Raw genomic sequence first — 16,554 nt, 5'->3', positions numbered from 1 at the left:
TTAATCTAGTACGAACTCTACGATAGATCGAACGGAAAGAATAGCTTCGTGTTATTTTACTACGGACTCGTGAATAGATCGATCAGCAAGGATAATTTTGAGGTGGTTTCGTACCCTACCATAATCTCTTCGTTTGTTCTCCGCTATTAGTGACTTTGGAGTGACTCTTTGTTGCATGATTAGGGATAGTTATATGATCCAATTATGTTATTATTGTTGAGAGAACTTGCACTAGTGAAAGTATGAACCCTAGGCCTTGTTTCAACGAATTGCAATACCGTTTGTGCTCACTTTTATCATTAGTTACCTGGCTGTTTTTATATTTTCAGATTACAAAAACCTATATCTACCATCCATATTGCACTTGTATCACCATCTCTTCGCCGAACTAGTGCACCTATACAATTTACCATTGTATTGGGTGTTGGGGACACAAGAGACTCTTTGTTATTTGGTTGCAGGGTTGTTTGAGAGAGACCATCTTCATCCTACGCCTCCCACGGATTGATAAACCTTAGGTCATCCACTTGAGAGAAATTTGTTGCTGTCCTACAAACCTCTGCACTTGGAGGCCCAACAACATCTACAAGAAGAAGGTTGTGTAGTAGACATCAGACTTTCACCCGGCCGGATTTGTAGTATGCAGTACAGCAGGTGTGCTTACACATGCATGCTCCACGCGACAGTCACTGGAACCTGGTGAAGCGGATTCTGCGTTACATTCGCGGCACCATGTCCCTTGGGCTCTCCTTGACAGCATCCTCCTCCACCGACATGGTCGCCTACTCTCATGCGGACTGGGCTGGTTGTCCGGACACACGCCAGTCCACCTCCGACTACTGCATTTACCTCGGACCATCCCTCATCTCCTGCTCGTCGAAACGACAACCTATAGTCTCTCGTTTCAGTGCTGAGGCAGAGTACCAATGCCGTTGCTGAGTGTTTTTGATTATGGCAACTTCTTCAGGAGCTCCATCACGACCTTTCACATGCCACTCTTGTGTACTGTGACAACATCTCGGCTGTTTACCTCTCTGCCAACCCCGTTCATCATCGCCGCACGAAGCACATCGAGCTCAACATACACTTCGTGCATGAGCAGGTGGCTCTTGGCCACATTCATGTGTTACACATTCCTATGGCTCAGCAGTTTGCCGATGTCATGATCAAGGGGTTATCGACGTCAACCTTCGAGGAGTTCTGGTCCAGTCTATGCGTCACTGGTGACATATCGACTACGCGCGGGGGGGGTGGGGGGTGGTGGTGTTGAGATACCGACGCATCGACTGCGGGGGTGTTGAGATACTCATGATCGCATGTACATTAGGCAGCTAGGATCTTGTTTTATTGTTTCGTAGTCTACGGAAATCTCCCAATCCTTTCCATGTATAGCGGATACGGTTGACATATTCATGCCCATGTACTTTATATATGCTACAGCATACGACCAATGCAAATATTCACAATCCACATGGTATCACATACCGCATAACTTTCCTAAACCTAACGCTTCCGCCGCAGTTCCTCCTGCCGCCGCATCACACCCCGGCCGTCGCCCTCCCTTGCCGCCACCGCCCACCCTCCCTTCTCCGTTTACCCGAGCCGCCTCTAACCCCCACCTCCCATCGCCACCATGCCCTTCGCCTCCTCCTCCTCCCTCTCCGATGCCTCGAACCCCTTCGCCGGCCCCGACCCTATTCCTGCCGAAGACATCCGCAACATCGACATCCTCGCTAGTGTGACACATGCAATGGCCTTTTCGAACTGTTGTTGCTTATGTCCTCTAATGGGTTTCAGGCTTTCAGCATTGTTTTTCCAATTTGCATATATGCATGGTCTTTTTTTTGTTCGTTGATTAGATGCTTTGAGGCATGTGGCAACACTGTTAGGACAACAATTTATTTTTGTAAACTCACGCTGTCTTTCGCCAACTCTTGCAAGAACAGGAAACGTTGGTCTTGTGATTGCACTGTTGGCGACTAAAAGTATAAGAAAACTAGTTGAGCACTGATTTTGCTTGTTTCAGTCCACGACTGCCAAGATCTTTTTTGTTGTTGGTATATTTCCATGTACAGCCTGAAGCCTAAGCTTTGACATGCACAAGGCTTGCTGCATTTTACAAATTTGACAAAGATTTGGGTTCACCCTAAAATAGGCAGCGACTTTGTTGGGGAAAAGTCGTGATGGAGCACGGTGCGACCGGCGTCAGTGCGCTAGGTCGAGTCCGTGACGGTGCGACCGGCGTTGGTGCGCCAGGTCGGATCCGCGGGCTGGGTCACAGCTGTGGATACGTATGTGCATATCGTGTGTAGTCTGTGCCCTTGTGGCAGTAGCGTGTGCGTGCATGTAGTGGTTGTAGTCAGGCCGTTGGCAGCAATCGGTTTGAGCTGGCCGCGTCCTTCGCGTAGTGCGCGTCGTGTGCATGGCCGGGCGGATCGCTCCCTCGCAGCAGAAGCTAGCTGGGCGTTCGTGCGTGTGTGCACAGGAGAAACGTGGGCGTTGCGTTTGCTGTAGGACTACAAAGCTGCGGCCGTGGGTGTGTGTGTTTGTGCGGCCGGGGTGTCCTACTCTTTCTTCTACCTCCGTCTAGCTGCGTGAGAGAGAGAGAGAGAGAGAGAGAGAGAGGTCTGTCCAACATACTTTCTTCTGGAGATCAACATGAGTTCAGACTTGAGAGCCATAGTAGAGTTCCAAAGGTGTGTTCTTTCCTTTAAAACGGAACAAGAATAAACCTAAGCATCTCTGCCCGAGGGATGCTTCGTTAGAAGCATAAGCATCTCTAGATGAGCGTCGAAGTGCGGTGGAAGTGTATACGCAGCATACTTTACTGTATCTTAGCTTCGAAAATATTTTACTCAAGTATCACACACATATGAGTATCTGTCAATTCAACCTGTACATCAGTGGCATACAGGATAGGTACATTCCTGAGAACTTGATGGTGTGTAGCATATAGGGCAATTATGATATAGGGTGGTATGGACGGACTGTGCAGAAACATTGACAACATGGAGCATATCTCAAGCCAAATGACTCCGTACGTGGAAGTAAAAGCAACATAAACTGGGGGTATTAATTCCATCTCATAATCCCTCAGTTTCCCTTAGTTTCCTCCAACATCTAGAGCTGCTTCTTGAGTATTCTGGGACACCCCTTGGCAATTAGGGTAGGTTCCAAGTGGGCACTGGTGATCGTTGCTCGGAGGCCCATTCCTTCCATCAGTGCTAGACATCAAATTGCGCATCTCCTTGTGTGGCACAGTTGCATCGTGAGATCCATGGTTCGCCACATTTCTTGGCATGCAGGTGCATAAGTTGATAAAAATCAGCCCAACAAACATGATCACACCGATCTTCATTACGAATAGTGTACTAATGGAAATAAGAAAACAAGACTGTTAATTCGGATAACTGCAGGAAGACAATGCACTTCGAAATGCAAGAAGTGATACTTACATAATTCTGCTCAAATTAGTTGAACTGAATGGTTTCGTACAACTCTCTAGTAGAGAATAAACTTAGTGTGATGTGATGAGCTACTTATAGGGGGCAAGAATGGATGTTCGCCTCTTTGTTTGTTCACATTTGACAATCTAACATGGAAAATTGATTCTCCACTGACTGGAGATTGTGTGGGGAAATGATGGTGGGGAGAAAACTACTCCCCCCATGACTTCAACGCTAAGGTAAAGATATACGTTGTTTTACTGTTCATGGCAGAATCCAGAAATTTACTTTGGAAGATCCATATATGGCGTCTTGCGCTATCATCTCCAGTGGTAAAATACAATTTTCTATTTAAATAATGACACCGTGGATGTAATTTTCAGCTGTCTTGTCTTAAAAAAGATGGTGGATTAGGTTTCTCCATTATCAACCTATGGTCATTTGAAGTGTGACTTATCTAAAGTAATTTTCAGCTGTCTTGTCTTAAAAAATATGGGTACTTACACGAAGTAGTAATTAGCAGGTTGTTATAAAATTTGAAATAAATATTCTACGTGAAAGAGTGCCACAATTACCTTTATATATCATCTTAATAACCAGACATTCAGTACACAGTTTTAGTTAGTTGTTCGCAAACTAAGAACCAAGATTACCATTTGCATATCTTGGTTCCTTATGAACAAGGACATAATTTTAGTGCGTCAGTAGAATGACTGAAGTCATTACAATGAAAATCAAATACAACTCCATGGATGAGAAGGGCTAACCATATATATATATATATATATGGTTATTACTTAGGGCCTGTGACAACATGCAACTCTCACTCCAGGGAGCGCCGAAATAGATTGATTAAACAATACCGTCAACATGCAAGGAGTGCAATATGCTGAAACACATACTGCGGTGCTGCTGAAGAGATGGAAGAACATGACAATGTCGTGTCGTGGTGTTAATTTCAGATAGTATGGCATGGAACACATTCAATCTTGAGCCAAGGCCGATATGTAGTTTCAAAGTCACCCCTAATAAAGTACATCTCGAACTGCATTTTACATTATATTTAATGGTTAAATAAGGCACTCTTTTTTCAGAGCAATAAGACAGCTGAAAAAGTAGATACATTCAATCTATCATTACACCTTCCATTCTCCTGGTGTGATAATGTTGGGAAAGATAGTAAATGTCCATTCACAATGTTTGATAGAGTCTTACAATTAATGCAAATTGACCTATCATATTCCAGGTACATCAAATTCACCCACTTTCAGTTGTCTAGTATCTTTTATTGGTGGAGAATCAAATTTTTACCCCAGAAGGTTTACCTTGAACAGTTCAAATCGAACATCACCACTTTTATCTCCTATAAGTAGTGCATCACCGTATCACATTTTTGGCTACCAAGAGAAGGTGAATGACAAGCCTTTAGCTGCACTTCAGCAATATCCTTGTTTGGTAAATATTTACAATTTTATGCATGTGCATTCGATGTTGCATTATTTTGAAAGCCCTTAGCATATCACTCTGTATGTTTTTTTATACAGACTGCATAAAATGGAGCTCAGTGACTAACCTATGTATGTTTATTACTTAGGGCCTACAAGAAGTATCGACAATGAAAGTCATTGTGTGTGTGGTCATGGCAATGCTTCTTACCAATTCATGCCCATGTGTGCATTCAAGGAACATCGAAGGGAATGCAATGCACATGAAGAACATGCGCAAACTGACTTCTAGTACTGTTGATGGAAGGAGTACCCCTGCTGGTGAGGAAATACATCATGCGTGTCCACTAGGGAACTACCCCTGCCAAGGAATGTTCCACAGTTCCAAGGAGAGCACAGAAGGTGGAGGACACTAACTCCCACTATTATCATGGAAAAAAAACTGAAGATAAGTAATAGTTTGAGATCATGTATGTGCTTGCTATGTAACTTTTATCTTGTTTTGATCGACTTAATGTTCAAGTACGTGTATATTGTACTTCTGAAATTATTATATTTATAAATAAGAGTCTTCACAGCTCTATTGCAAGGCTACTTTACTTGTGGTGTAGTTGATGTTAAAAACTTTTTGATGCTAGAAAGATTAACTGAACCACAACATTCAGTATCTCCTTTCCTTCCAAAGTGAAGGGTTAAACAAACACGTACTTGATCGGATGTGTACGATAATACTGTAGACATGAATCAAGCCTCAAGTACGTATGTATTTATGTTAATCTTTTCTCGTTTTATGTAAACCATGCAAGTTGTCTTATCTCGAAAAGAATATGCCCAAACAAGCGCTCATTAGGAAAACCTCCATATTGTTTATATGTGGTTGTCTAATGCATGTGGGTCTTACGTACACATTGTATATGAGTATGTAGCCGTCGTGTCGTTTCCTCTGGTTCAAGAATTTTCACACTTTTGTAGTATACACATATCATTAATTGGCACTTCTGTATGATTCCAAGCTTGATTTAATTTGTGTAATTTCTCGAAGGTACAATTTGTTTGGTGTACCAAGATATGCACAAATGGTCATTCTGTACACCCATGCATGCATGTATGACCAGCTATATGGATTTGTCCGAATGAGGGGTGTTTTCACCCAGTTATACATGCCAAGTAAATTGATATTTTCTTGCAAGAAAATATCTACTAATATCACAGCACTGAAAACAAGAACGGCGAGACTATTTTTCATCCGTATTACTAAACGGAGCCATTGTAAGATAATATATATCCAAATCCAATATACCTAAGAGAGTCATCCCCACTAACTTATTTATCTCAACATACAAGCATGCCACCTCACCATATAATTGAGGGGGATAAGGCCCACCTCAACATGCATGGGAAAAAACCAACCACAACATTCAACCATGCAAGGGAAAATGTTTTCCATTCAATTACTATACTTATATTCCATAAATATTGTTACAGCAATATAAATCAATATAATAAGTCATATGTATGTTTAATTTTGGTGCTCATGTTATAAACCCAAATTTTCATCAACCAATTCCCGTGGCAATGCACGGGGTATCCTCTAGGCTCTAGTTTATAAAGTTAACGATGGAATTTTCTTTTGTTTAATGGCAGTTATTTGAATGTGGACATACGAAAAGCATGATATAATAACAAAAATGATTATACAACTTGGGTAAAGAAAAATAAAATTTAAAGGAAAGATGAGAAAATGAATAAACTAATTAAGGTCTAGTATTTTCCAAATTAAACATGCCAAATGTATCAATCGACAGAAATTTCACCATCTAAGATGGCAAAATATCCTAAGTTGATTAAATTATAGGCTAGACATTATGGACAGGAAACTTATTGGCTGGACTATTCAATTAATCCCTTCATTCTTTGGTTGGTATACAAAGCTATACAAAAAATATATCATTTTGTACAGTATGCACCGAAATTCTTTATGAGTAACTAAAAGGACGAAAGAAAAGTTTCAAGAGATAATTTTTGTTGGAGATCTAGGTGAAACCCACCGAAGTCAATATGAAGTCAAGTGCGGAAGTTATCTGTTGCTGTTAATCATTGTACTTTATAGGATTGCAGGTGAAAAGCAGATCTCGCACTTTGCTTTATCTGACTACTAGTGGAAACTAGATTTGCCCAAGCCATAGTGAACCAATTGGATTGTTGGTTGCGTTTAGCCTCTTGATTTAATTATCCTGTTGTCGGTAAAGTGCATGGATTCCAGTACCATTCCCACTTACATCATAAGATAAACATATATAAAAACCTAATGCAACATAGGACTGTTGCACAACCTTAGTTTCCATATAAAGATGTGAGTAATAGTTTACAGCTGATAAAGATGGGTCTTACCAAATTAATTTTGCCATATTTAGTAACATTAGCAGCAAAGACCCTTGGTTCCATCTTCTCTGTACACTTACTAAAGAAAGACTCAGGTATACCAATGGGTTGAGAGCAAGGTATGAATCTATGGATGTATTTTTCAATTTTATTTTTGCGAAAACTAATCTATGGACATATAGAGGAAAACTAATATGTCAATTTCATGTGTATGTTGTTCACAGCATTAACTGGTACTGATCATGTTTACTTTTGCTTTTACTGGAAGAGGAAAAATGAATATTGTTGGTTTCCTTACCTAACTTACTAGAGCACCGTCGATTTTTAAGATTCTTGTAACTTTTTATAAGAGGTTTTTAGACTCTATAACAGTGTAAAAATGTCCTATATTTTGATACGGGGGGGTTATCTGCTTTGTGTGTCATCTTCACATAGTGCCCCATTTTTCCATGACAGGAAAGCACTAAAGCTAAATAGTATACCTCACCTTGCTTTTCCAAAAAAAGACCTCACCTAGCTATATAATATATGCCTATATAGCTAGATTGGACGACTATGACACTTGTAGTGGCATGTGTTGTGTCCCTATCAAGTAATTATTCTCCACTGAGCACTAATGAAAAAAGGACAACTCATTACCCCGTAAAGTGGAAACCACTAGATTAATGTGGGATGAGCTATTTCAGGTGCTCGGTGATTTTTGCATAATCAACCATTACCTGCAACAAGTTGGCTACGGCGATAGGCACTACCACATCTTCAGAAATACATAATCTGGCAGATGATACGAAATTACTATGGGGTGGTAAAAAGCAAGTAGTACACTTTGCTGTCATTTTTCCACCATGAAATCAGGTTGTATCCCATTAATTCGACAAAATATTAGACATGGCATATCAATTTATTGAAGATTCTCCATCGAACCCACCAGATCATATATAGATTTGATCAGTAAAACATCAAAGTGCAAATTATATTTCTTGGTCACTACTTAGGTTATCACAGAATTTGAAACGTTTGCTGATCTCAAATACTTCATAGTTTAAACTTAGTCTCCTTCTGTAGTTATACTTAATTATGCCTTTTTCTCTTTTATTTTTTGTAGTTTATTGAGTATGATCTTTGTTTGAAGATATCAATTTTCAGTTACATTCTCACCTTTACATTATCTTAGCCTTGTTTTTCAATTTGTAAAAGAAAATTTATGACCATTAATTCCTCGTTACAATTTCAGACCTCTTTGGTAAGATAAAACTTGTGTTGGTTTGTTCATGATTTTTTTTGTGGTGGATCGCACGGATGCCTTTAGAAATACTTGCCTTACAATTTTTGTAGAAACACAATACAGATGCAGACACACAAATACACGGGCATACACTCACCCCTATGAATGCACACCTTACCCCTGTGAGTACTTCCTAGAGACTGAGTTGGTGCCTCTTGAGATTGAGAAAGTCACCACAGGAGCCTCGCTATCGATGGGGACGTCGCCTGTAACTGAAAGAACATTTCTCCTTTATAGGACACACCTATGCCAAACCTAAGATTTGATCCCTGGTGCTTTGTGTGTACATCACCCACCTACAAGCCATCCAACCTTAGGTTGGTTCACTACAATGGTGCTTTGGTGATATAATTCTTAACTAAGTGAAATGTTGTGGAAAATTAAAAAAATGAATTTTTTAAAAAGTTTAATGAGATGTGATAAGTATTGGATACATTGGTTCATTTTCTATTATTATTGCTAAAGGGAATACTAATTTATGTCTCAGTTCTGTGTAATGTATTGTCAGAAAATCAGTGGCAACATAAGACCATTTTAAGGATAATTTATGTTGTAGGAGCATGGCAATTCCTTCAAGTGAACACAACAAGTTTCACAGCAAAATTCCTTTGCTTGCATATTTTGCCATGTGTTTCTGGAGAGAACTGCCATGTGTGTTTGAAGAACTTCCCATAAAAAGATTCGCAAATGCCATCCTTCCAAGGGAACGTTCACTGTCTATTGTGGTCCCTTTTTTAATCAGCAGTTCCTTTAAGTTTATTTTCCTAATTAAGTACTTCTTTCTTAACATGTGGATTCTCACTATGGACATAAATGTATGAATCTACGGGCTTAAAAATCCAAATCTATAATAGATGAGCTAGTTGCTATTATATGTCAATCCACACAATTGTTATTACAATGCTTTTGAGTAGTGCATAATTGCAAGTATTTATTAATGAAAATGTACATGTATGTAGAGAACATATTTATATTCGTACGAGATTTTGCAAAAAAAAAATCTAATGCTTGATATGATTTAAAATATTTTCAAAATCCCATGTTCCATGGACTCAGGAGACAAAATGTGCACTGGTGTATACAAATTTTATTGCTACACATTCTCTTGGTACCTTCCAAATTGAATTGAATACAGCTTCTACAACATGAGAATATTTTTTAAACATGCATGCAATCCAACTTGTTGAAGTGAATACTTGAAAAGCAAGCCAAAACGAATGTGACTGAGAAATACAATGTAAAACTCTTTTGGAAATAGCCTACAAAATTTGTCTTCATTTCCAATATATTGACGTCATCTAGCTTGTCCCAATCCAGTCTCCAAAACCCTAGAAGATGTGCAAGTGACATTTCGGCTCCTAGCCGCCATCATTGATTAGCCACCTCTCTCGCCTTCTATCCACCAGCATGGCCCTCACCTTCCCATTCCTAGCCACAAATTTGGCTCCCCCGCCCACTAACAATGCTACTCAACATCCTAACCGTAACTGTGCAGCTATCATGGTGGCTTCTTCATGACCCAACAAGAAGCTCCTCCACACTGGCGAGTCTAGCACATCTGTCATTCCTTCGAGGTCTAGTCGCTCCACCACACTCAAAAATTCCAAAAACTCCTCTATGTTGTCGTACAACATTCCCTCTCTAGAGGCCAAAGACTTGATGATGGCGTCGAAATCCTCCATTGAGTCCAATCCCTAACTAGCATGCTGGGAGGAGCTTGAGCGCGAGCTGGAGCGGGAGGGTGTGATGAGTTCATGGACGAACACCTAACAACCTAGGTCTATTTCGCCTTTGTAATGTGCCAAGTTCACCACTCACAGGGTATGCACTATTGACGAGAATCAAGAAATTGAGGCCTCTTTGGCCTCATGTCACGCCGAGATCACACACACCATGAGCACCGTGCCTCCTATAAGGCACAACGAAGGTCCCGCAAGTTGGCCTTCATCGGCTACAGGAAGACATCGATGCCAAGGAGGTGGAAGAGGAGGAGAATAAGGCAGCCAATGAGGAGGCTGCTCGCAACTTCATCGTCATTTCCTCATCCTCCTCCGAGAAGGACTAAAAATCTTGAACTATATGGTAGATCTATTATTGTTTAAGCCTGTGTTTTAGTTTACTTTTATTATGTTTAGTTATGTTCAATAATGTAGTTCAAATTATGTAGTTGGTATTGTGTTTAATTATAAATTCAATGTTTAAATGATGTTCATGTGTTAATTATGGAATGTAATATGTTCATATGAATGCACATAGCTGGAGAATTTAGTTCAAAAACTATTTTTGGGATTAAGTTTTGGGCATCATTTATAAGCCACCTTCCCAATACCCAGAATGTTTTTTGGATTTCAGTTTTGGGGATGGAGCTTTGGGCATCGATTAGAGTCGCCCTTAGTATGTGTAGGACAAATCTTCTTATAACTTAGAAATTGAAGCATAAAACCATGATTAATCAGTACTCAACTGTAAGCATGCAGTTTTTCTTTTCTTTTTTTGCAAGGAGCATGCAGTTATTTTGGTTCTTTCCTGAACAACAGATTGTAGGCATGGATTTTATTGATGGTTGCCATGTAACATCATGAAAGTTTCCTTACACACACACACGAGAATACTACATCTATTACATATATAGCTTCTTTATTTTTCCAATAAAACATAGTTTTTTTCCTTCTGTGAGGATGTAAATAACATGTGTATGGTCTTTGACATTACTCTTCCCTTAAGCAGCTTATTTTCATGTAGGCATGAATAGTAATAATATTAGCGCTGCTGGCATCTATACAATATAACATTAGAGATCAGAATATATATCTTGGGCGAACAGAACAGTCTCAGAGAATGGCACTAGTTGTTTGTAGTATCACCACCACTGCCACCTGATCCGTCCTCTCCTCCATGGCTACTATACTGGTCCCGTGGGATTGCATGGTGGTTGTCAACGGTTGTGCTGCTGCCTGCACCGAGGGTGGTTTTTGCACTGACAGCCTCGTCGGTGATGTCATTCCTCACGGTCCCCTTGACCCGAATCGCCAAGCCTTGAGTAACCATGGCGAAGACCAGCAAGGCAGCCAAGATCTTAATCTTGCTTGCTTTCAGTTGCTCTTTCATAGTGTCTGAATTAACTTGACAGAGACACATGCATAGGAATTTCATGAAGTTAATGGTCAAAGAATAAAAGATGGTCATGACCAAGAAGAAACTAGCTTGAACAAAGAGTCATACCTGGGAAATCTCCACCTTGAGATTCGATTGAAGTTTGGATAGTATTATACGTGCTGTTTCTTGAAGGCTATGGTTTGGTCAGGTCAGGTCAGGAACGGTTTATATAGTCAGAAAAAACTTGTGCACAATACATATGTGCAGAAAACCTAACAACTAAAAGGTTATTGAATGATGCACTAGAATTAAAAAAATATCATGTGGATGTAAAAGGTACTCATGCCATGCCTTTGGGACCAGTAGAATCCTGTAGTAAAAATGGCAGCCAAATCAGAGCCCACCCATTACTATGGCCAGTGACATAAATTATTTGCAAATATCGCCAATTCTGAAGATTATGGTGATTACTTGACCCAATCACTGTCAATGTAATCATAAATTATGCATAAATCATCAAACACTACCAATAGTATTTCCCACTAAGATAGTGGTTTATGCTTTTATTACGACGACGCGACGACGACTTCATATTTTATTTATAGGTGGAGAATAACCCTGCCTAAATTTTAACCCAACCGCTTCAGTCGGGCACTAAAAGTGTCATCATCTATCTATGTAAGCATATAGGTAGAAGGACAGATATTAGTGGAGTCATTGAGCTCTTAAACACAGTGGATTTCTTCATTTAACTGCATGTTTATCAACAATAGTACTACTCGTGACCCTTGGGCATTTGGCTCTGGGATCTCATCTCAGCCGCTGCACATGAAAATTCTCTTGCAGACTAGAGGGTCCAGAATAAATGCTGAGCAGAATATATCAGATAAGACAGCGTCTTTATAGCTAGTTAGCATAGCGACCTTGTAGCTGCAGATAAATCTCAGTAATTTTGTCAAGGCTTTCTATTATTGAATAAGTACAGTTACAAGAATAATAGTTAGCATTTTGCGAAAATACTGAACCAAAGGACGACATCTCTTTAATCCAATATCCCACAGGGTGGGAACCTATACACTAATGACTTGAAACCCATTTCGATCCTTTATGGAGCTATTTATGTAAGTTGTTTCAATGAAATTGGATCATATGAAATTTATATATTCTCTTATTGAGATATTGTACTTTATCAAGTGATTTATGTAAAGTGCTTTTAGTGAAGTTGTTTTCCACCAAATTGTATCAAATGAAAGTTATATAAAAAAATTGGTTTGGTTTTAGCTTAGATAAACAAATTGGTGTGGTTTCAGCTTACATAAACAATGCATGCCCTTTGAGGAGAGAGGACAGTTTTTCACCAAAGTGAAATATTCGCTGAAAACTTTATTTCAACAATTAAAGATCTTAACTAGTGTGCAATTGTATCATGCCAGTAGACAACAGGCGAGACTCTTGTTAACAATTGCATGCGGTATGCACATCCATGTTTCCCTTCATGTCTACATATAGTTATGGTTATATATTTCTTTTATTTTCTCAAATCAACACTTGATTGTTTCATGGTTTCCCAGTTATTTATTAGACCATATATATATATATATATATATATATATATATATATATATATATATAAATAAGAGGTAAAACAACTTACCGCACTAGCGTGGCGCTTCGATATATATATAACAAAGGATTCACTGTGTACATAGCAATATAAGCAAAATCATATTGTTCCTTCAACATCAATCTTATGAATTCATAGCAATATCAACTTCAAGTAAATGGTTTATTTTTTATTCATATAACAAAGGATTCACTGTGTACCTAACTGATATTCTTATGGTTCTTCTAGTATATTCGGACTGATTCATCAGCTTGGTAGCACTCAAGAGCTCATACTGTAAACTATCAATGAATATAGAGAAATGTTGCTTTATTCAATATAAACGGAACATCTGTAAATATATAGACGTGATCCGGCTCACCTTAATTTACATATAGGTAGCACAACGAGGAACCCACGACATGGAACTACTACTATATATATGACTCAAAAGAGTATGTATACGTACCCTAGCATGCAAAGTCTGCTACGTACAAAGGCATGCATATATCAGGCTGCTTATGGCTTGGCTTCTTCGCTATCAATGTCATGGCCACTTCCGGGCATGTTTCCAGGGCTGCTCCAGCTGCTATACTCTGTCCTCGGTATCGCATGGTGATTGTCGATCGCCGCCCCCTCTCCCGTCGCTGCCATCTTCACTACTCCATCTAGTACATGGTCTCTCGGCGCGGTGTGAGAAGACACGGCGCAAGCATTAACCATTACCATGGCAAGGACAAACAGAGGAAGAAGCTTCATTGTGCACCTGGACGGGAAACCCTAGAAGTGTTATGGCTTGCTGGTTTTCCTATAATGATTTTCGGTTGAGACACGATCTGGTGATGCGTTATTTATAGGCAGAGAGATAGGTTAATAGAGCTTTCTGAACCACATGGAGTTTCTCTATGTTGATTTGCATTTGACAATTGGCAGTGCCTCTTTACTATCTTGTGGGCTCTCCACCTAGGTGAGGCAATTTCTGGTGGGGCAAGGGCATTTTCTGTCCAACTCAGTAACTTTCTCAGTGCAAAACATTTTAATATTGGGGAATAATGCTCCAGAGAGAGATAAGTGTGAAAATATGCAAGGATGCCTCGCTACTGGATAGCTGTAATTTAGTGGAGAAGGGCATTATTATATCTCAATTTTCAGCTATCATTCAGTATGGCATATGACATGTTATATTTTTTTTCTTCTTTATTGCAGGGAACATGGCAGGTAATAAGTTTGGCTTAAGTCGACTATGAGAAAGAACATAGCTGTCAAAGGTGATTTCAGTTAGGTGGTAAGATCTTTAAAGCATGAATTGTGATAACCTGGTCTAGCCCCCCTTTCTCTTTTCTTTAATTTTTTTATATGTTTTAGTACAAAATATACCTCCTGGCCTAGATCTAATTGTAGACAGCAGGCGCCGGGGTTTCTGAATCATAGACGCTTGTCGTGCCTCCCTGGTGATCGACCGCAGATGAACTGCCGATCGACACTTGGTAAAATCAAAAAATGTTTGTGGATTTGAATTGTTTTCATGAATTTAAAAATGTTTAAAATTTGAAAAAAAATCCATGAATTTGAAAAACAATCCATGAGTTTAAAAATGTTCAAAATTTGAAAATTCAGAACATTTCCCCAAATTTTGAAAAAAAATATTCTTGATTTTTATAGATAACAATTTTTTTAAAAATGGAATCAAAAAAGATAAAGAGTAAAAATTAAAACAAACAACACAAAGATGAAAGAAAAAGAAAAAGAAAAACAAACGGAGAAAATGAGTAAAAGAATTAAAAAAGAAAAGAAAAACAGGGGAGAACTGGCTGGAATAAACCGAGGGAACCTGTCATCTTTATGGGCTTTCCCTTTTTTACTTTTCCAGCGTGTGCTGCTTACGGTAACTCTTTATTGGGTCGCCAAGAAAATGCCTCACCTGTACCGACAGAACGATCAGTCTCACCTTTGGCGATTGCTAGTTCGGCGGGCCAGATATGGTTCCTGGAAGCGGTTTTGGAAAGCTTCTATGGCAGGTTTTTTTACTGGTTTTAGAAGCTTATATAGGGGTATTTTTTTTCTATTTCCTGAGTTTCCTGACCGTTTATCAATGATTATCTTTGATTTTTATATTCCACTCCCTCCGTTTACTCATATAAGCTGTATAGTTTTTGGAGAAAGTTTTCCTATTATATGGTGTACACCATTAGTCCGCAATTTTACTCTTCCACTAGCTACAGCCCACGCGCATCACCTCCCTAAAAATGGAGATTGCACGGTCCCATCCCCTTCATGTTGTGCATGCGTGTAGTTTAGTTAGGAAAAAAAATTAAATGTAGTGCATATCATGCAGGCCCTTAGCTTTAGGGGGGAAGAATCTTGTTCCATCCTTTTATTCCTTCGTTCGTGTGAACAGATCCAGCCGTCTCTCTTCATTTTCTCACATGGACAATGAAAGCGGTAAGGATGTAAATTCCCATCGCATCGAATTGGCCGACCTCGCATCCCATGCAGCCGGCAACTTCCATCAAGCCGGCCACTTTGCATCCAATGCAGCTACCAACCACCGTTCCAAACGAGAATGACATCAAGCCGACGTACTATGTTCCCATGGGCATGGAGGAGGCAAAGAAAGTGACCTCCGTTATATTCTTGTTCTTTTCTTTACACATGTCTAATTTCATCAATAAATTTTCAATATTTTATAAATTCAGAACATTTTAGATACACTTTAACATGTTTCAAATAAATGATGAACATTCTTTTAGATAAGTATTAAATATTTTTCAAATGCATGTTCAATATTTTTTTGAATGATTCGAAACATCTTTCAAAAAAATTATGCGAGCTTATTTTTGCAGTATATAAACATTTTTTTAATTTCTCACTCAATACATATCTAATTGATTTCCATACACGTTTTATATTTTTCGTATAGATTAGGAACATTAGTTTTGTACGCGATGCACATTTTTCAAATATATTTTTAACACTTTTCTGAATAAATGTTAAACATTTTTCAAATAGATGTTGAACATTTTGGAATGACACGAAATACTCCCTCTGTCCCATAATATAAGAGCATTTTTTACACTACACTAGTGTCAAAAACGCTCTTATATTATGAGACTGACGGAGTAGTTTTTTAAACTCCATGGACTACATTGGATAAATAATTTCTTAAAATGTCAGTATAAATGTCTAATTTTGCACAAAAAAAACTATGTATATTTTTCATGTACATACGCTATATTAATTGTTTGTTACACAATGTACATTTTTCAAATATATGACAAACATTTCTGAGGTAAATGG

At 39.0% G+C, this 16,554-nt stretch overlaps 1 protein-coding gene and 2 long non-coding RNA genes across 4 annotated transcripts; 1 reads left to right on the top strand and 2 right to left on the bottom strand.

Moving 5' to 3' along the window:
• Nucleotides 1-2,834: 2,834 nt before the first annotated feature.
• Nucleotides 2,835-3,576, bottom strand: LOC125526571. Its single transcript, XR_007291783.1, has 2 exons — nt 3,456-3,576; nt 2,835-3,371 (listed from the first exon to the last, which is right to left on the bottom strand). It is a non-coding gene; the product is annotated as an uncharacterized LOC125526571 (long non-coding RNA).
• Nucleotides 3,577-4,835: 1,259 nt separating this feature from the next.
• Nucleotides 4,836-5,483, top strand: LOC125526572. The gene is made up of 2 exons (XR_007291784.1): nt 4,836-4,901; nt 5,041-5,483. It is a non-coding gene; the product is annotated as an uncharacterized LOC125526572 (long non-coding RNA).
• A 5,691-nt stretch (nt 5,484-11,174) lies between these two features.
• Nucleotides 11,175-12,132, bottom strand: LOC125526570. 2 transcript variants are annotated; one of them, XM_048691236.1, is made up of 2 exons: nt 11,781-12,132; nt 11,175-11,680 (listed from the first exon to the last, which is right to left on the bottom strand). In XM_048691236.1, exon 2 carries the CDS (start codon nt 11,664-11,666, stop codon nt 11,403-11,405), a length of 264 nt encoding a protein of 87 aa, XP_048547193.1. In that variant the 5' UTR covers nt 11,667-11,680; nt 11,781-12,132; the 3' UTR covers nt 11,175-11,402. The 2 variants fall into 2 exon arrangements, with proteins under 2 accessions (XP_048547193.1, XP_048547192.1); XM_048691235.1 differs by having other exon boundaries at nt 11,175-11,671; nt 11,781-11,937.
• Nucleotides 12,133-16,554: the final 4,422 nt, after the last annotated feature.

Source organism: Triticum urartu, unplaced genomic scaffold (assembly GCF_003073215.2).
Source record: "Triticum urartu cultivar G1812 unplaced genomic scaffold, Tu2.1 TuUngrouped_contig_10530, whole genome shotgun sequence".
Lineage (NCBI taxonomy): Eukaryota > Viridiplantae > Streptophyta > Magnoliopsida > Poales > Poaceae > Triticum > Triticum urartu.
This window is presented reverse-complemented; position numbering and strand designations above follow the sequence as displayed.